Here is a 21,064-nt window from a genome sequence, read left to right as displayed (position 1 = left end):
CAGGTTCGTGCCCCGGTCCGGGAGGATCCCACATGCCGCGGAGCGGCTGCGCCCGTGAGCCATGGCCGCTGAGCCTGCGCGTCCAGAGCCTGTGCTCCACAACGGGAGAGGCCACAACAGTGAGAGGCCCACGTGCCGCGAAAAAGAAAAAAAAACAAAAAACAAAAAAAACATTGCTTTTTTTCTGCAACTGGGGAAAAAAATCTCTTTTGGCCTCCAGACTGAAACATTCAGTTCTTTTGAACAGATTTTTAAGGAAACAGCAGTTTAAAACATTTGTAATATAGTTGGTTGAAAAGTCTTTTTTTTATTGAAGTATAGTTGATTTACAATATTGTGTTAATTTCTGCTGACTCAGCTATATATATATATATATATATATATATATATATAAAAATATATATATATAAAATACACACACACACACACACACACACACACACACACACACACACATATACATATATATTCTTTTTTATATTCGTTTCCATTATGGTTTATCCCAGTACATTGAATGTAGTTCCCTGTGCTATACAGTTGGACCTTGTTGTCTAAAAAGTCTTAAAGTAATAAATATTTGATGAAAGCAATCCTTTATTTAGAAATACTAATTCACTAAAATGTTAAAAAAATATGGAATTTTTTTCAATTTTCAGTAATCCCTAAATAGCATTGTCTATAAAAATATAAAATGCTAAATGGAAACATAACATAAAAGAAAATATGTTACACCTGTTCTTACCATTCAGGAGCAAGAAAATAGTCTGCCTTTGATTCCTAGAAAGAGAACACTTTTTCTAAAGCTAATCTATCAAGTATCCCAGCTTTCCCAAAATACGACATTTGCTTTTTGGTATATCACAAAACATATGATGTGAAGACTCTCATAAAACAAAGTGTAAAATTATATTCTCCTTATTTTTTCATAATCTAATCTTATTTATTTAATTCTGAGCATTTATGCACCAGGATTTAATATCCGAGTTCATAAAACATCGAGACACAAGGAAAGAAACTGCAAGTGGGTCTCACTTGATGTCTTATAAACTCAGATATTAAATCCAGCTGCTTGTATGCTCAGATTTGATTACATAAGTAGAGATGCTCTAAGATAAGATGAAAAGGAAAACCAAATCAAAAATCTAAAAAGCCCTGAATGGCAGGCACCATGACCAGAGTTACTGATGTCCTTTGTGTTTTGTCGTCTTCCCTGAATGTGAGTTAGGTCTCCACCACATATCTCAGTTCTGAGTTTTACAAATCATAATTTCATAAGAAGTTTGTTTGGGTCCCATGAAACGTAGAATATCAAAGTGGAACTAGAGGTTCAGTTCAACTCTCTGTTCTCATTCCTTTTACCCATTACCTCCTGTAATTTAAAAAAAATACAGAATACTGCATAAACTAATATAACAGGTAATTTTGTACCCACCACCCTAAATTAACAATGGCGATTTAATCATTTGTTGGATAGTTTTAAATATAACTAAAAGAGTAAGGTGGGATTATATAGTCTTCTTTGTCCCCAACTTGGGCCCATGTTTCTGCTCCATCCCCCAGAGGCACCCAGTGTGGTGAGTTTGATGTATATGCCTTCTAATCAAGTTTTGTTTGTATTTCATTTCACTTTTAACTTATTTTTAGGTACAAGCAGGTCATCAACACCAGCAATCTTTGCTTCTGATCCTGCAACCTGCCCCATCATCCCAGGCTGTGAAACAACAATTGAGATTTCCAAAGGGCGGACAGGGCTGGGCCTGAGCATCGTTGGGGGGTCTGACACACTGCTGGTGAGGACACAGCCAGAGATGCTCCACATGCACAGGCAGCCTCTTCAGTGAGCCCTGAGAGATCATTGTCAGGGAGATTTCCATCAGTTTTATGAAAGGAAATACAGAGGCTTAGAAAAATGTATCATTCATTGTTATTTTAATTTATAGGGCAGATACTCAGCTGCCTACTGGGATTTTTATTTTGAGTAAGCCAACACCGACTTAATAATATTTCTTTATACTTGTGACTGTGACCTTTAGATTCAAAATATTTCTGTTAGTTTATTAGTTCTTGCCATATTTTAATTTTCTTTTTACTGACTGGATACTCTTGGGTTAGACCCATACTGAGAGAAATCTGAAAATTTGGATAATTTATAGATAAAAATTTCTAAACGTCAGAAATGCTTTTAAAATCCATTCATTCCTTTTGTGGATAGGAAAGATGATGAGGTGATGTATATCTATTATATATGCGTGTTTGGGTGATTTATATATTTTATAATTGTTTTCTTTAAACTTCCCTATCATGTGAAAGAAATGTAAGCTTCTTTGAGCCTTTTAGCAAAAATTGTCTTCTTATGCTTTTCTTTCAATTTTGATATGTGACTCACATACGGATGCAGTGAGTGTATAACCCTTATCACTGTCTCTAAAAGTGAAGTGTGCTTTGACTCCATTTCTGCTCACCCTCCCTAGGGAGAATGGTATAAAGCATGGCTGTGTTTTGTTTGTGCCCTTAGGGTGCCATTATTATCCATGAAGTTTACGAAGAAGGAGCAGCATGTAAAGACGGAAGACTCTGGGCTGGAGATCAGATTTTAGAGGTACAGAATGCTGTGCATTTGAACTTTACAACTAACAAAGAAAAGGCTACTCTGGGGAGGATGGTCTTTGCTTATTTCTTTTTCCCTCCCTCCTTCCCTTCCTCTCCCCCATCCCTCCCTTCTCCCTATCTTTTTTCCTTTTATTCAACTCACCTGGTTCCTCACCCTCTGTGTCCCATTTCTGTACAGGTGAATGGAATTGACTTGAGAAAGGCCACACATGATGAAGCAATAAATGTGCTGAGACAAACACCACAAAGGGTGCGCCTGACGCTCTACAGAGATGAGGCCCCGTACAAAGAGGAGGATGTGTACGACACCCTCACCATCGAGCTGCAGAAGAAGCCGGGCAAAGGCTTGGGGTTGAGTATTGTTGGTAAAAGGTATGACTGATCAGGGCAAATGCAATGACCTCTTGGAAATGATTGAATTGAAATTCCTTGGAAGAGTACTAGCAGCAGTAGAATCTTTCCCAACTGCTAGTGTTCTGTAGGTAGCTATTTCAGCCCATGCAGTAGTGGAACATCAGAAGACATTGGTGTTGAAATTTTTTAGTCAGTAGTTTGGGGGATTTTGAAAGTACTAGACAAAAAGCCATTTGGTACTTTTGAGGACCTGCTGGGTGTCAGGAGATACATTAGGTTCTGGGGAACGGAGTTAAATAAGACATGGATCCGGGATCCACGGATCCAAAAACTCAGTTTGGTAAATGAGTATTAAATATATTCTTGCAACAAAGGAATCTGTTGATGAGAGACAGAAACGCATTGTGGGGGATCCATGGAAGCACAGGAGAAAGGGACCGACTGCATGACCTTATTTAAGGGAAGTAGATTAGGAAAACCCCTTTATAAAGAGGTGCCAGAGATGAAGCCAAAAATGAGAGGTGAGAGTTGGTCTGACAAAAGTGGGCGAGGATATTCTAGGGAGAAGGATCAGTGTGAACAAGAGCATACCATCAGAAGGGAATAGAAAGTGTAAATTAAGAGGCCAGGGTAGTAGGTTGGTGAATATACATAAAGTGAGTACCTCATTTATTTAAATATGTATATATAGTTAATATTAAAAAGTATATAATCCAGTAAGTTCCAACACTTTTATTCTTAAGATGGGAAAGCAGAGTATCAGATGGTGAAAGGGCTTGTTTGAGGTCATGACCTTAGCAAGAACAAGTGATACAATTCAACTTTTACTAAATGTTTCTACTAAGAGTTATCTTTGCATCTCAACAAGAAGTCCTTGAGTTATTTATACTTTTATGAAAGGAAGATTGAAATCAGTTGAATATTTGTTCATTTTGCATAAACCTATCTTGTATGAAAGTTAGACCTGTAATGATTTAAAAGAAGAGACATCACAGCAACGGTACTTAATTTTGAGGAACAAATGGTTTTAGTTTGAGATACATATCCGTTATTTATTTTCAGTAACGTTAATGACACTGGTGATAATAGCAACATATTTATGTAGGCACAGGTCAATATCCATTCAAGGCTTCGTTATGGTGTAGAAAGAACAATAGATTTAGCTCCCAGTGACTGACTCTCAAGTCCTGTTTTTGCCATTTAGTAACTGTGACTCATAAAATGAGTATAATAGCCACTTCTACTCACAGTGTAGAACTGTTGAATAAATATGCTTATGAAAGATATGTTCAATCTATGAAATATTGTAAAGACATAAGATACTGTTTATTACAAAAAATAATTCTCATAGTTGCACCAGCGTTGCTGAAAACAATAAAACTTTCAAAGTCATAAAAATAGAAGTACAATTTCCAGTTGTAAAATGTTAGCCTTTCATTAAATAAGCATTGCATTACAGCTGGGAAAAAATAATAATGTTGACATTCAAAATTTTACGTTTGCAGAAATGATACTGGAGTATTTGTGTCCGACATTGTGAAAGGAGGAATTGCAGATGCTGACGGAAGACTGATGCAGGGAGACCAGATACTAATGGTGAATGGAGAAGACGTCCGTCACGCCACCCAGGAAGCCGTGGCAGCTCTGCTGAAGGTAGAAATCCAATGTCACAAATGCTCATGTGTAATAGTGTAAGAGAAGGAGGGGCGGCCACATTCAAACAAGTATTTATTTAATATGTTCTCTCAAATAAGACATGTTTATACATTAGACACCATATTACAGTAATAAATCTCTAAATAACAAACCTACAATCAGCTGTTTATTATATTATTATATATCTATTTAGCAGTAGTAAGAATTATGAACTGAGTATCTGTGTTCTTAGTAAATCTTTTATCACAAAATGATTACTGCGTGGCTCTTTTCTTGAAAGAAAAACACATATTCAGTCCACAAAGGAGAAAAGAAGTCTTAACCTCAGTTCTCCCCTGCCCCCCCATATTTATATTTGGATTTATTCTTATGACCCCTAGCCTAAGGGAAGAATCTCCTCCCTGGCACGGGTGTTCTTTGAAAAGGGACTCAGCAGAAAGGCGGAAGATCATAGGAGGCAAGAAGGGCACCTCTGGAAGTCATGCTTTCTGGACTGCCTTGTCCCAGCCCCTTCCTTAACCCCTTACTGGGCGCTAAATTGGACATCTTTATATTTCCCCAGAGATGAAGAATGTGGAAGAAAGTTTTTATCCTTTTTGCATGGCAGAAGAGAATGTTTGGTTCACATCTTATTCTGATTCAAAACTATTGAACTATTTAAAGTTTTGACATTTAAAATCATAGTTGGATGGGTCATCCTTATGAAATGAAGACAATGCAATGCAGATTTACCGGGCAGTACCTTCAACGGTTATTATTGTTGTTATTTCAATAATTATAATTATAATTATAATCTATAATATAATTATAATTAATTATAATATATAATATATATATAATATAATTATAATTAATAATCCATAATATAATTATAATCCATCCCAAGGTACCATTGCTAGTCTTAAGTACATTTTACATTGTGAAATCTCTTTCCTCCATGGAGTAAACTCTCCATGAAGATTCATTTTCTGATTGGAAAGGCAGATCCAGTCTCATTTTAAAAATGTAAAATATAGAGTAGTTTCTTAAAAATACAACTCGTGGAAGTTTAGACATATTTCCTATCAGGGAATATTCCAGTTTCCAGAGGGGATTTGTGTTCCTACAAGTAAATAAAGCAGTGTTTATCTCATTGTTTTCCTTTAGCTAACATGTGTTTTTATGACCTGAAGTATAGTTCAGTGCTGATTAAAAATCGATCGCCATCAGTATCCATGTCATGTGGCACATGTTCAGTAACATGAGCACATAACTTCATGACAGTGTCTGACAGCAGGAGAAATGTCAGAGATCTCAGATGCTAGTGGGAGCCTCTTCAGTGGCTAAGCTTAGCTTCATGGAGTGATTTTCAAGTGAGCATCTTGTTATAAACCTCTGTGGTTTGCATAGGATCTGGTGTATACATATAAATTTAGTTATTAATAAAGCACACTTAAAGTCTATCATTTCTTCTTAGAGTTATCAATTTTCAAAAAATAATTAGAATTCTTTAAGGAGAAGTAGCTTCCTTTAGGAGATAAATTAACAATGATAGTTAACTCTGGAAGATAGATACCTCTCAAAGATAGGGAAGGAGACATCCATAAAATAACCTAAATAATTTTAGAACCAGTTAAATCACCATTTAAAAACCCAGTTTGGCAGTATATAATGAGAGCCTTAAGTATTTATATAGCTTTGCTATCTGTACCTCCAGCTGCTGCTTGTTGTTGTTTTGACTTGTTATTTCTTCATTTAAACATCTTGCAGAATCCTCAATACACAAAAAACTTCACGTACATAAGGTTCATTGCAGTGTTGTTTGTAATAATAGAAAACTGGAAGCAACACAATTGACGATACTGCTTTGTGCTCGACACTTTGATAAGAATTGTGCATGGATTATTTTATCACAACAACCTATAATGGTCTCTGTTTTTAAAATGCAGAGTAAAAAGACTTATCAGGGTAAACATCTGCTAAGTTCACACAGCTAGTAAATCACATAGTCTGGATTTAAACCAGTGTATCTGACTCCAGAAGCCTGGGTTCTCAAACACCTCATTGTGCTACTTTCACATTAGACTGTATAGCATTTCTTGCATGCCTATGATTTATTCGTAAAGGACCACAGGGAAATTGTCTTCAATTCTCGTTTTGTGTTTACAGCAATATGGCTTGTTTAAGTATTGTATATTATAATATATCTATTCAGGTACAGTGAGGCAGTAGGGAGCTTACCCAGTTATCTGAGTACCTCTGCTATTGAGGGCAAAACGAATTGTTGCGGTAGTGGTTATTTTATTGTTTTTGTTTTGTGTTTTAAGATCTGAGTTACTTAGTTCTTTTGGCCTATCTAAATTAGTGTATTTCGTGAGATAATTGCTTGATTCTCCATTTCTCTTTGCCTTGACAGACATGCTCTCCATGTAAATCATGAGGCAGTAAGACAGACACTGGGTGTTGCTGCTGCTGCTTGTTGTTATAATTTTTTTTTTACTGGTTTTAATGTTTTAGAAAAGCCTTTTTCCACAAAGGATTGGAGGTATCCTTGCCCGTGGAAATTCCAAAAGGAAAGTGCCTTTCAAAAACCCAGTTTTGAAGAGTAAAATGTAATTCTAAAGCTGACTGTAGTATTTTATTTAAACATTTCATCGAACAACTTCCCCCCCCAGTGTTCCCTAGGCACAGTAACCTTGGAAGTCGGAAGAGTCAAAGCTGGCCCATTCCATTCGGAGAGGAGACCTTCTCAAAGCAGCCAGGTGGGTAGCTGTGGAATTCATCAGGGCAATGCAGTCCATAGGCCAAAAGGAACTCAAAGACGGCCCTGACCATGAGTCTGTCCAGGGTCATGTACACAGGCCTGGCCCCCTGGCAGCTTGGCAGAGTGGCTGAGGTGCAGAGTTTGTGATAGGGAAGAACGAGAGATGGGAGTGAACAGGCAAGCAAGGTGGATGGAGCTCTTGAGTAGTTTGTGAGTCATTCTAAGGAACTTAATTCCAACCATTCTTCTTTTCTGACATGATTCTTTTTCCATAATCTCAAAAGTAAACCTATTAATATATACATATAAAGTCTACAAAGACATATGTTTAAAGTATTTTTATAACAAACATTTATCAATCAGTATTGAACTGAAAAAATCCCATGTAGGTGAACTGTAGAAACTCGCCACCACGTATAAAATATGGTGTGAGATAGCTGGAGTCTCTTGGTAAGCCCCTCTCTTGTCTTGCCTTCTGATGACAGAAGCCCATTTTTATCAGCCTGTCCTTAAGGACCTCTTAGTCACCCTTGAATGATTACCATTCGTTTCCTGTCGCCTGGCCTTAATTCTGCAGTTGTTGAAGTCCCCATCTATGTACAGCATTTGTTTAAATTTAGAGAAGATTAGCTTGGGTGAGATTATGAAAATCCACTAAAGTTTTAGGAAGGTTGGAATCAATTGCATCCGTTCTTTTGCCTTTACTTTATTTATGTCATTGGACAAATTCTTCCTAAAAAAGAAAAAAAAAAAAGAGAAAACTCAGTGGAAACTCTCCATATTGATTGCCCTTCAAATTACCAAATGCCACTGTTGCTTAACAAGTATTTCTAAGTCCATTAAAAGAATTCTGAAATAAGTCGTATTTAGCGGGTATTATTACTTCCCAAACTTTCTAAAACAACTGTTATGTATTTGTAGATAAGTGAAGGGAGCCTGTCATCGTTCACTTTTCCACTTGCGGGATCCAGTACATCTGAGTCACTGGAAAGCAGCTCAAAGAAGAATGCATGTAAGATTGGATTGAAATTTTAAGTGGTTTGAATTTTGGCCATCAACCGTGATTTTTTCCCCTGTTTTAATTTACCTCTGAAGCTCTCTTTCCTCTAAATCATCCCAAACCCTAGTATAGGTGCAAAAATTCAGAAGAGCATGAAGCAATGCCTATAGCGGCATTTCCCATTTGATGTTTTCCCTACGAGGTATACTAAACATTAGAATCAGGATCCTGCAATTTTTTTCTTGCGAAGCAGATTTTTGTATTTGATTTTTATTCCCTTTTTCTGTTTAATGTAACACCAATATATCAGAAGATCCCATTAAGTGAAGCTTTCTTTCTCCATGAAGATTGCAAGAAATTTGGTTGATAAAATTAATATGATCCTCCTGTGTTTTAATTACATGAAATCATGAGGCAGAGGGTTTTTTGGCTTGGAGCATTGGTTGAAGGTTGTTCAAATTGAAGAAACTAACCATATGGCAGTCTCTGTTTGCAGTGTAACTAATATTCTAGAAATTTAGGCACTTAAGTCCATGGATTCTTTTTAATGCTTCCATGACCTTATTTCTCTCAGCTGTGCACATGTCTTTCTATCCAAAGCACATCCTGTCCTTAACTCATTCAAAGTGGATTCCGGAGTTGTGTAAGCAATGCTTGAAATAAGAAGGAAGAAACAGGATGGTGTGTGCATTTTTCCAACTGGGAAGTCCCTCTGTAAGACAGATTTAATCATGTGTGCTAGTAACTTTGAAACCCCCTTTGCAAAAAAATTAGGGTACCTCACTTAGTCCCATCTAGCTGTAGACATCAACTGAAATTTAAACTAACATTAAAAATGCACTAATAACCATATTTTATCTTTTTCCTATTTACAGTGGCATCTGAAATACAGGGATTAAGAGCAGTTGAAATTAAAAAGGTAACTTGGGAGAGAGGAAACAATATAAACTCTGTTGACTCCAAAGGCATCTGCATATGTATTTTCCTGTTAGCTGCCTTACTATTTTATAGTACCATCTGATAAAATATGTATTATATGCAGTGGAAATAGCCCAATGCAGTCTTTGCTGAATTTCCTTGTTTGAAAAATCATTTTTGGTGTACTCTTTATTGCCACAAATGGTATCAACCCAGCCCCACGCAAAATAATGCCGGGTCTCTCTCACTTCTCATATTAGGATAAATTAGCCGTTGCCTTCAACAGAGATTTCCCATTCTCCTGAAACAGATTCCTCTGATAGCCACGCACAACAGAGAAAATAAAAGCAGATATAAGTGCTGAGCACACTTGTAGACACTTCATACCATCGTCATTTCATTTAATAGTCACTGCAGCCCTTTGTGAGAGGCACGGTAATCTCCATTTTGTCTGTGAAGATCTAGGGATTCATTGAAAGCAGTGGACTTGTTCCAGATCCCAGCGTTTGTAAGTGTGGGTTTCTGGCTTTGAACACGGGTCTCTCTGATTCCTTTTCACTTCATCAGCTTCCTTGATTTTCCTCATTCCTTGTAGCATGATTTTCATTTAGTTTTGATTTCTTTTACCTCCTGAACAGCTGCTTATTTTTCTAAATCACATTAAGGACCTGTATCAAATAAAGTAATACAATTTTCTTGGGCATCATTTTCCACCCTCACATCTAGAAGATCAAAGTTAACTATAGAATATTGTGCCAAAGAGACCAAAATCCAATTAAAAACATCAGATTGACCAAAATACTCTGTCTGTCCAATGGCAGGGACCCACTGACTCATTGGGGATCAGCATTGCTGGAGGAGTGGGCAGCCCACTTGGTGATGTTCCTATATTTATTGCAATGATGCACCCGAATGGAGTTGCAGCTCAGACCCAGAAACTCAGAGTAAGTTTTACTGATAGCCCTGGTAGCCCTAGCAAATCTGTCAAAAGGTTTTATAAACCCTTTGACTCTGGCCAACTGTTGCAGGCAGTTTGAGATGTCTGTCAACTTTTAAATCCGCTTACCCAGCCACATCAGGGCTTGCTTTGGGTAAAAGATGAAGAAAATTAAAAGAGAGGAGAATTTGTTGTTGTATACAGATTTTCAAGTAAATGAAATGGGATGATTTATAGTTATTTCTTAATATTTTTTACTTGTTTGAAACCCTGTGGAAGAAGTTAAAATAAAACAGAAGGTGTTCTCAGAAGGTATTGCCAGAATGAAGTGAAATTTTTTCTTTACGTGTTTTTTTTTTGGTTTAAATGCTGGTTTAACTTTATTAAATTGAAAATTGTCATTTATGTTGCGTTTGTTTTTCAGTTTTGCAAAAGTTTAGTGTAAACATGACTTACAATGTGAAACTATACAGAGCTTGATTCAAAATTGAGGGATTTTGCATATGTAGAGCACTATGATAGAATTTATGCTAACTGCCCAGTTCTGAAATAATGTGAATATTCCGTTAAAGTAACTCAATCTCTATAAAGTAAAATCTATATGGCCCCATGCCTTAAAAATGGTCTAAAACCATAACCACTATTTAAATACTGTCTAAATCGGTAATGGTTCTATTTCCCTTTGCTATGTAAATTTATGACTGGCACTTAAAAACAGATTGTACGCGTAACACAGGGGTCAGAAAACTTTTCTGTAAAGGACGAGATGAATATTTTAGGCTTTGCAGGACATGCATGTGTGTCCCTGTTGCAACTATTCAACTCTGCCTTGTGAAAGCAGCCAAATAATCATGTCTGTCCTCCAACCAGATTTTATTAACCAAAATAAACAGTGGGCCAGTCTTGGCCTGTCAGCCGTAGTTTGCCAACCCTTGACTTGGAGTCACAGCTAATGTGTATAATAATAATATCCAGAGAGATTCTGGTTCCCAAAAGATAGCAGATATGGTATTCTTTTAATAGGAAGTAATGTCTTAACCAGGAGAAACAAAGAAAAGGGAAGCGTGATTCCCTGCCCATTGCACCAAAGATGATAGAACTCAGCCATTACTTGTAGCTTCTCTTTGTGGTCGCTGTTGCTTGGAATTGGACGTTTCCTTGGTTCTATTTCTATTGCTGATTAGTAGTATATATGTGGTGTGGAAGGTAGGGAAGGAAATCATCCCACTCTCCATGGCTGTTGTAGCAGATGGCTATTTCTCTCCCTCGCAGGTTGGGGATAGGATTGTCACTATCTGTGGCACATCCACTGAGGGGATGACTCACACCCAGGCAGTTAACTTTCTGAAAAATGCCTCTGGCTCCATTGAAATGCAGGTAAGATTTTTATCCCAACTCTTCTAATATGGGTAGCTTGAGGACACATGAGATTTAATGTTAAAGCTATAAAATGATTAAATCTCCTATTATTGTATTTACTGTTTCCCTTGAACATAAATGATTACTTTGAGAATTCCAAGAAAGTACATAGGAAACACATTCTGTCACATTTTATCCTGATGCATTTATCATTTCATACTTTATATCTTAGGGGGAAAAATTCATGGTCTTGGCAGGAAATGATTAATTGCTGAAATTTTAAGTGGTGTGATTGAGTGACTTACATTCTAAAGATCTTTAGAAAATAGTTGCATGTGAAACCATGTTTGAAAAGCATCAAAGAACTTGGTAGAACTGAATTAGTAGCATATTCTGAGTGTCAGTTGAAGAGGTCTCTGGACTTACGAAATTCCTGAATTTATGTTAATAGAAATGATTAAGTGGATGATAAAATACACATTTTATTCCCAGTGCTCTTTTTGAAGAAAAATTACGATGTCTTCCTAGCCACATGAGCGTATGTTTTTTCTCTTTATATTTCTCCTGTGTACAGGTGGTTGCTGGAGGAGATGTGAGTGTGGTCACAGGTCATCAGCAGGAGCCTGCCAGTTCTAGTCTTTCTTTCACCGGGCTGACGTCAAGCAGTATATTTCACGATGATTTAGGGTGAGCTCATATACTGTGGTTTGTATGTCCCTGTTACCCACGTAAAGGTGAAATGATGGAGGATGAGGTACAAAATATGAAAACCAAGTGTTTCTAAACTCTTTGATTATGGAATGGTAGGTAGATAGATAGACAAGCAGATATGCATGCATACTACTACTCTTCCCACATTTTCATCTCTGAGTTTTTTGAGGGAACATTTTAGTCTTGGGGGTCAATCTATCCTTTTAAAAATTCCAACATTGCCTAATCATTTAATGAATCATACTTGTGATTAAAAAAAAAATTCACAGTTACCAAAAATTGAGTACACAAGAATTAGAATATAGAGAGAGGAGCATGTTGGAATTTTTACATAATTTGATGCAGCTTTTATATTTCTTATCATCTATTTTTGTCTCTGAGCTTGGGAATACTGATGTTTATGACTTATTCCATCATAGTCTTTGGCAGTTTAGCCTCTCACTTTAAATAAACTGGAAAAGGAAGGAGCTGCTTTATACAATGAGAGCTTGCCATGAATATGTTAGGTTAAGGGTAGTATACATGAGTAAGAGAATAGGGTGTTAAGTAGTATTTCATTAGATTATGTAAATTTAAGATACATAGCACAGCACACACTGACAATTTAAGCATCCCCAAAATACCCGTGATGTACTCACTGTCGGTAACACAGAGAGTTATACTAGCTTTAGGTGGATGTCAGCTAACCCATAACTTACAGATTCATGGAGATACATATATATATGCCATATATGTATATATATTTTTTTTAAGTCTAAAGACTCTTTTTTTTTCTCCCCTTTACTGTAGACCTCCTCAGTGTAAGTCTATTGCACTAGACCGAGGACCAGATGGCTTGGGCTTCAGTATAGTAGGAGGGTATGGCAGCCCTCACGGAGATTTACCCATTTATGTTAAAACAGTGTTCGCGAAGGTAAGCTTGCAAATTTTAACCACCCTCTTCCCCCCTAAGCATTCATTAATGGTGGTCAGCAGCGGGCTTATAAGTTTATGGCTTGAGGTAACGCCCAATGATTAACAGTTGATTATTTTCTTTTGGAAATCCCTACCGGAATCATTAGATATGTTTGTCCAATTTGAGGTTTAGTTATGTTTAAAGGAAAGTAGGCTCAAATTGAAGTTCCATGGGTACTCTCGACAATATACATAAAACTATTAATGAACGTTAGTTAGACAGTCAGGCCTGATTGTTTTCCTTTGGAAACAAGTTGTATGTGATTGAACGTCTTTTGCAAATAGGACATTTTAAATATGTGTATGCTAAGGAGACCTGACATTTTTTTTCTTTGCATTTTTTGTTGTGAAATATAAAACAGGCACAGAAAAGTACATAAAATACATAAGGAGAATAACTAGTTAGTAGGGCATTTATTTTGCAAGTTTCATTTCATTGAATAGAATAGAAAAATAACTACTAAAAATATTAAGGAGTATCCAGCAGCTCTGTCACCTACCACAGATCAGCTATTTGCATTCAAGGGATTCAATAAAGAAAAGAAAACTGTTGGTGTATAGTTATAATCATATAGCATCCTCTTCTTTGGTAAGAATATTTAGAATACAAATAAAGTTATTAACAACATTGGTGAAACTATTAAAATAACTTAAACCCATATAATTATTGTTAATTTTTTGTTAAGACAATTTTTAGGAATGACAAAATTTCCTGCAGGAGAAAATTCAGATTCTCAAAATTTTACAGCACGGAGGAAACAAAATTATGTTAAACCCATTAAAAGATTTGGTACAGGGGCTTTAGATTAGTATTATCGTCCTTTAAAGTGCTTACTTAGGGAGGTTTCATTCTATTATTTTGAAAAAAAAATTATTTTTCACCAATTTAAAGTGCTGTATCTATAGCTATAGCTATCTCTCTAGCTATAGGCTTAATTTATGAGATTTTTTAAAGCCATTGGTATGTCCAAAAATACAAACAGCATTTGCCAGTAAATAGAAGAGTCATGCAGTCCTTTTTCTCAGCCTCGGAACAATTTATTTAAGGCATGCTAGTTAGAACATATTTTAAGAATTTCATCATTATGGATTCCTCATTAACTTTTCCATATTTTTAATCTTATATTTAATTGCATAATTGCCTACTATACTTATGCCTAAGATGAGGTTCTTTTCCAAACAGCAGTGTCTGTGTTTAGTCTTAATCATTTAGGGCCCATAAGGAATATGAAGACTGTCCACCCTTGGGAAGTAAAGAATCAAGCAGCTTAAGCCACCTTTTGAAAGACAAAGAAAGAATTAGAATTAGAGTTATCACGACTTGTGCCTTATCCTGTCCTTGTCAGCATACATGTGGGCTTTTGTGCTTCTGCAAACCTTTGGGTTTGGTGGCCCTCATGCCCTTGTCCTATAAAACTGCTTTTGTCCTGTAAAACTGCTAATCCTTTGTTTTCTTTCTGTAGGTCTTCTTTATAGGATAAAAAATCTTGGATTCTATGAAATCATTCCTACTAAGCATATTCCCAAATATTCTTTATTAATTTGAGTTCCTACCAGCTGCTGTGCTGAACAGCCAAAAAGCCATCCAACTAATCTATTGACTGCTAAATTCTCTCTCAAATTGGAATCTCAGGGCTGAAGCCATTTAGGAGAAAAGCTTCCTTTGTGTCTGTTCATCACTGCTTAATGGCTTTGGAGCACCTGTGGAGCGCTGAGAGCAATGTGTGTGTACATGCAGAGCAATTCACATTCTTGTTTGGATCTTTTTCTGTTGTGTAACTGCAAGGCAGCATTTTTTGAGAAGTAAACAAGCCGCTTTATAATTGCAGGGAGCAGCCTCTGAAGATGGGCGTCTAAAGAGGGGTGATCAGATCATTGCTGTCAACGGGCAGAGTCTAGAAGGGGTAACACATGAAGAAGCCGTTTCCATCCTTAAGCGGACAAAAGGCACCGTCACTTTGATGGTTCTCTCCTGAATTAGCTGCCAGAATTGAGCCAACTCAACTTCTCACTTACATCCCATGCTACAAAGAGAGTGGAACTGGTCCTGTGCACTCCTCCTGGGCTGTGTTCATCCGGCTCTTCAAAACTGTAGGAAAAAATCGCATGTAAATTTGTTTTTCTCATATGGAAATGATTTTCTTACAACCTAGCATCACTTTCCCTTTCTCTTTGCATTTTGTGATGGAAACTCAAAGAGAAGGGCTCTTTGCATAGATAAATCCAGTCTTTCTTCCTGAAGATATATGACATTTTATAATCATGTGGGCAGAAATTAATATGGGCTCAACTGGTTAGTAGAGAAAGGAAAAAAAATCATTCGAAAGCTAACCAAGGGGAAATGGTCTCATGAAATTAAGGTGAAAATTGAAAATATAAATTAAAGAAGAAAATCTCAAGTTTTATAAAAATACATTCTGTTAATCCACCTTCTCTCCCCACTTCTAACTAAAAAAGAAAAGAAAAAAGTTGTACTGAAAATGTTTAAAAATACTTTCAGTATTTAAAAATGTTGATTATTATTAAAACATTGCAACTCCCAGCTCTAATACGCACATATATGGTTTTCTCCTAAAACGGGCTTCAAGATTGGGTAAATAACAGGAAGCAATGTTCCTAAGTTTGTAAAGAAACCACTTATCGCACATCTTGCTGTTCGTTTTCATTTTTGACCTATTATACAATATTTTCACATTTCTATAAGTGAAATGATGACGCTGCCCTGTATTGACTGCAGTTTCTCTAGAAAGCAGCCTTGCTAACCACGCAGGAGCATAGGAGGCTCTCCGAATTGTTAGTGATGGTTTTAAGGGATGCAACATTGAAACTGTGTCAGTGTGCTGTGCAGTTGGTTTTCAATTAGTATTAATCTTAATGACAGAGAAAAAGCAATGTGTTAGTAATTATTTTGGTTGTATGCCATTAGTAAATTGATAGAAAAATTAAGGGGATTAACATAAGTTCATTTCATTGCCTTATATTAACATCTTATAATACAATAGTTTAAGACTAAGAGAAACAGATGGAGCTGTTTATTGAGACAACTGGTGAGGAATTATCATGTGTTCATTCCCATTTTAGAGCGTGAAACTCCTACAGTAGAATATATAAAGTCACTTTAAATATTATCTATATTTGTAACAAAAGTAGTGTACAGATATTTTATTACAGCGCTTTTGTGTAAATGCGGAATTGAAGTGAATAAATAAGAAGTTTCATGGTGCACAAAAAAAAGCAGGCATTTTTATTTTGTTCTTTTTACTGGGGAAAAGCTTTATTATACTGTTCAAGATTTACAATTTAAAATTGGCTTTTATCATGTCTAACTGAACATATGGTGTCCATAGTTTTACAGTTAGAGAAACTCTGGACAACAACATTATGAAAAGCTCAAAGCTTTTTATGCCCAGAATTTTTACCAATGCTAAAAATGCACAGACTCCTCATGGAGCAGAGGAAGATAAACAGCATTAAAAAAAGAGAGGTGTTGTGCCTGTATGTGCTTTTCTGAAACGCTACGAGTGATGCAATATTATAAGTTGTTCTTTAGAGTAGTCAAGAGTTAAAGCATGTTCAGATAGAAGAAGTCATAATGAAAATTATTTGTAATAATGAAAATGAAAAATCTGATTTGAACACTGAGCAAGGAATTGAGGAACCTTTGTTCTGCTAGTTCTTCCCCTAATTAGCTAATGAACATACGCATTCCCTCTGATTTATCTCATCTGTAAAATGATAGGTGATTTTATCTCAAAGCTTATATCAAGTTCTAAAATGTAAAAATTCTGTGATTCTTAGATATACGAAACGAATGACACAACTACACGTTGCATCAATTTGGAAGCTATTCTCCCCAGCCAGCTTTTGTAAACTGAGGTACTTGAGGTAACAAAACTCATTTTACTATCCCAGTGACACATCTAACCTCTTACTCACCAATTAATGGCCCTCTGTCATGAAGGCCTGTCAAGATCCTCTCATGGTTGGCTGCTGGAAGCTGAGCCACCCACTTTTATGTTTTAACCAGTGAAGATGTTATGGAGGCCACTCTGTGGCACACCCTAGGAAGGCCAGTTAACCAGCCATATTGAAGTTTGAGTAAATGTGTGAAGGCACTCCAGTGAGAGCACCCAGCTGGGTATCTGTACTAGCCTGTAGAGCATTGCCCCCAAGTTCATGTCTACTAAGAACCTCAGAATGTGACCTTATTTGGAAATAGGGTCTTTGTGGATGTAATCAGTTCAGTTAAAATGAGGTCATGCTGGATTACAGTGGACCCTAAATCCTTAAGAGAAGGCTATGTAGAGACACAGAGACAGAAGAAGAAGGCTGTGTAAAGATGGGGACCAAACAAACAAAAAACAAAACAGAGTACCTGGAACCACCAGAAGCTGAAGAGATGAGGAAGGTTTTTTCTCTGGAGTCTTCAGAGATAACTTGTCCCTGCTGACCCCTTGATTTCAGATATCTGGCCTCCAAGACTGTGAGAATAAATTTCTGTTGTTGTAAACCACCTTGTTTGTGGAACTTTGCTATGGAAGCCCTAGGACACACCAGTATAGTATCTTGGATGTTTTTATATCCTTAGCTACTATCACTGTGCCTGGCAAATAGGAGAGGCTCTATACATTTTTGTTCAGCATGTAAATGATTGAATTATATATAGATTGTGATTAATTTCATGGTCTTACCTTGTTTTAGTTAAGCTAGCTGCAGCCTTCATACTGAATGCAAAACAGGAAGCAGTGGGAATGCCACTTAAGAATGTAAAACGCTGGGGATAAGCTCCCCTCCTGAACTGCTACTAATTAACGAAGTCAAAGCATGTAGAAGTGAAGAAAGAGAGGGAAGGAATGAAGGAAGGAAGGAAAAGAAGATTGAGAGGGAAAGAATATCGATGCATCAACATTAGAGAGAGTGACAAAGGCTTATGCTTCCTATGTTATTATTTCTTGGAAATGTAAGATCTCTCCGTGGAGAAGGAAGAAAGTGATCAAAGAGTTTGAAGACTTGAACGTTATAGTGTTAATTCCATGTGCAACTCAAGACCATGTACAACTCAAGATTGTGGCTTGCCCATAATAGGTTCAGAATATTTGTTTTTGTGATTAAATTACATTGGTGAATATTGCATATTTCTGGTGTTCTTTGTGACCCCTCCAAAATGATGATGATGGTGATGATGATGATGTATTTGATTTCAACACCTACTGATTTATAGCAGCAGATGTAGCAATGCGGTGTGGCAAGTCAGTAGAGCCCGTACGTCAGAACAGTGATGGAACTGGAAGCATAAAAGATTAAAATTCATGAAAGACAAGAAAAAGGAGCTTCTTTTTTCCATTTTAAGAATCTTGATAAAGCTGATTTTGATAGATTCGAAGAAGCAAAGTAAGCTCTTCCCTGCTCTGAGGTATACCATGCCAAGCTGTCTTAGACCTGGTCATCTAGCTTATTGTCTGAGAATGCCAGAGATTTAGTGCCTGTCTTCAGATCTCCATCACGGTGAGTGGAGAAGTTGAAAAGATGCCTGCAGGGAGACAAGAATCAGTATGCTTTCTTGGGTCTAGGTGTGGGAATGTCGAAACTATCATCACCTGCTTTCAGCAGCCCTGGTGTGTTGTTTCATGTCAGTGGCAAGTATTCTGGAATGCATTTGATTTGTGCAAAGATGTTCCTCAACTTCATCTACGAGGAATTAATGTTTAACTTTGACCTTTCCTAAAGGCAGCTATTTGTAAGGTGGGATTGGCCTCTGTTACCTCAGGAGGAAAAACACATGTTGGTGACAAGAACATTTCTAAATGAAGAGCGTGGAAACTAGGCAAAGCAAATATGGTTACTTTGATTTTTGACATTGCAGCTTCTTTTTTCCTTCAAAATACAGGTACTCCATTTTATGTAAATTAGAAAAAATTGTATATTTTGTCTAGGAATTTTATTTATCAGTCAAGTACTGAAAGTTCAATTGTAGGTCCTTCCAAGGAATTCTGTCAAGACAGAGGCAAATCTGTGGTAATGATCTCAGAATTCTCTCGCTGAGAATGTTTCTTGAAGTTTCAGAAAGTACTGCCATCAAAGAAAAACTGCTTTAGGCAGCTTCTGAGAGGGAGCTGTAACTTATTCATTTAATACTGGACATTTTTCAGAAAGCCGTGTCATTCGCTGATTCTTTGTGATCCTTTCTCCCTCCTTCCCCCATTCTCCTCCTCACATGTGGATTTTCAGAAATAAACAATTATCCTTGGAAAACCTACTTTTCCTCTTCTTTTCTTATTGATGTATTAGAAGTTGTGATTTTTTTCACCTGAGTCTACCTTGAACTATTTGGCATTCAAGGTTCTACTCTCTGAATTTCATTTACCTAAAGGTCCTTGATTCCATTCAGTAAAACTTACAGGTTTACCTTGCTTTGGAAAATTAACTGAGATAACTGTATTTAAAGCATTAATACCATGCACATGACAAGCTATCAAGAAATGGTAAGAGGTATTGTAGTATTATATCCTGGAAGACATAGAGTAATGTAAATTCAGTAGCTTTCTTTAAATAGATTTTCATTTTTGTATTACCATGTCTTTTTCTTCTGAAGTTGGATGCAAATCAACTTATACCAAAATTTCAGTTGTTTTGCATACAATCTTCATGCTGTTTCCCATATCCTCATATAACTCTACTATTAATTACTAAATATCTTTAGACTCCTGTTTAACTTAAATGTGCTTTAAAAAGGAGTTATATCTCACTACTTCAAGTGGAAAACCAATATAATTTGCCATAAATTTAGGGTAATGATGAGCAAAAGTGATGTTGTTGAATTCTATCAAAATACAGTTGCCTACCGAGGATCAGAACTTGAGGTCTGCTGTCTCTGTCAGAATGGGAGAGTTGCAAATACTAGAATGGCGATAATGACGCAATAGAGACTCTCCTGGACTTAAAAGAACTGAAAGAAAATACCTTTTTCATGATATGATTTAGTATTTTCTAGTGCCTTATCAGTGAGCCCTACAAAAATATCTCACAATATCCTCTCTCTTTGGAAGAAACTATTATACCAAAATCGGAAAGGTTTTGTTTGTAGACTCCTTTTTTAAAAAGTAAAAGCAAGCCAGTCAATTCTGGTTTTAAGAGTATTCTGAGCTAATGAGGTTCTTTAAGATTTTGTTTATAAGACTTTCACTAAAATCAGAATTGGGTCATCACCTCTAATGCTTTAGTTTTGGCAATCTGAGTTTGAAATAAAGGACAAATGACATAAATTAATGGAGTAAAATTAATGTTGTGGTAATATTAAATAAAGCTAATGTCTCCTGCACCTGGAGGGTGATGCAGATGGCAGGCATACGTAATTATGCACCCTGCTGCCTTTAAGTGTACTGATAAAAATCTCTCAACTGAGTATAAAATATGTTCATTCACTGGCTGCAGACGCATTTGAGTAAGGCAACACAATACATAAGAAACATAGCCTAACATACTTATTTTTTGAGGTAAACATGCAATTCTGTAAGTTAAATGATTAACTATTTACCTGATTTTCAAAATAAGTCATTATTAGAGTCATGGTCTTTGTCCTTTCTGTGAATATTAAAATATGTGTCAGTCCCATTTAGGAAAAGATTTTTCTCAAGCCAGCAAGGGAGTATTTTAAGTTTACTTACTATGCATTAGTTAAGAAGAGAAATTTACTAATAGGATCCTAAATAAGTTGATTTGACTTCTTACTGTAGGTACAAATTAGATTGGCCAGTTACCACTCAGATATTTATCAACTTGTTCAATTCTTTAAGAAGTAGCTGCTCTGTAGCATTGACATATA

General features: G+C 36.5%; 1 protein-coding gene across 8 annotated transcripts in view; it reads left to right on the top strand.

Moving 5' to 3' along the window:
- MPDZ (multiple PDZ domain crumbs cell polarity complex component) overlaps positions 1-21,064 on the top strand; it is a 171,459-nt gene that overhangs the window by 148,384 nt on the left and 2,011 nt on the right. For 6 of the 8 annotated variants that reach the window (XM_082843314.1, XM_082843313.1, XM_082843315.1 and 3 more), the window contains 12 exons: positions 1,645-1,790; positions 2,516-2,599; positions 2,789-2,982; positions 4,470-4,617; positions 7,275-7,361; positions 8,285-8,375; positions 9,239-9,282; positions 10,103-10,225; positions 11,491-11,595; positions 12,152-12,264; positions 13,078-13,201; positions 15,072-20,057. In XM_082843314.1, the coding sequence (XP_082699440.1) occupies positions 1,645-1,790; positions 2,516-2,599; positions 2,789-2,982; positions 4,470-4,617; positions 7,275-7,361; positions 8,285-8,375; positions 9,239-9,282; positions 10,103-10,225; positions 11,491-11,595; positions 12,152-12,264; positions 13,078-13,201; positions 15,072-15,218 (1,406 nt within the window). In that variant the 3' untranslated portion in view covers positions 15,219-20,057. Of the gene's footprint in view, positions 1-1,644; positions 1,791-2,515; positions 2,600-2,788; positions 2,983-4,469; positions 4,618-7,274; positions 7,362-8,284; positions 8,376-9,238; positions 9,283-10,102; positions 10,226-11,490; positions 11,596-12,151; positions 12,265-13,077; positions 13,202-15,071; positions 20,059-21,064 lie in introns of those variants that run through there. The other 2 variants (XR_014326344.1, XM_082843316.1) reach the window with 2 other exon arrangements.

Source organism: Leucopleurus acutus (genome assembly GCF_964270905.1).
Source record: "Leucopleurus acutus genome assembly, chromosome: 7".
NCBI classification, from domain to species: Eukaryota; Metazoa; Chordata; class Mammalia; order Artiodactyla; family Delphinidae; genus Leucopleurus; species Leucopleurus acutus.
This window is presented reverse-complemented; position numbering and strand designations above follow the sequence as displayed.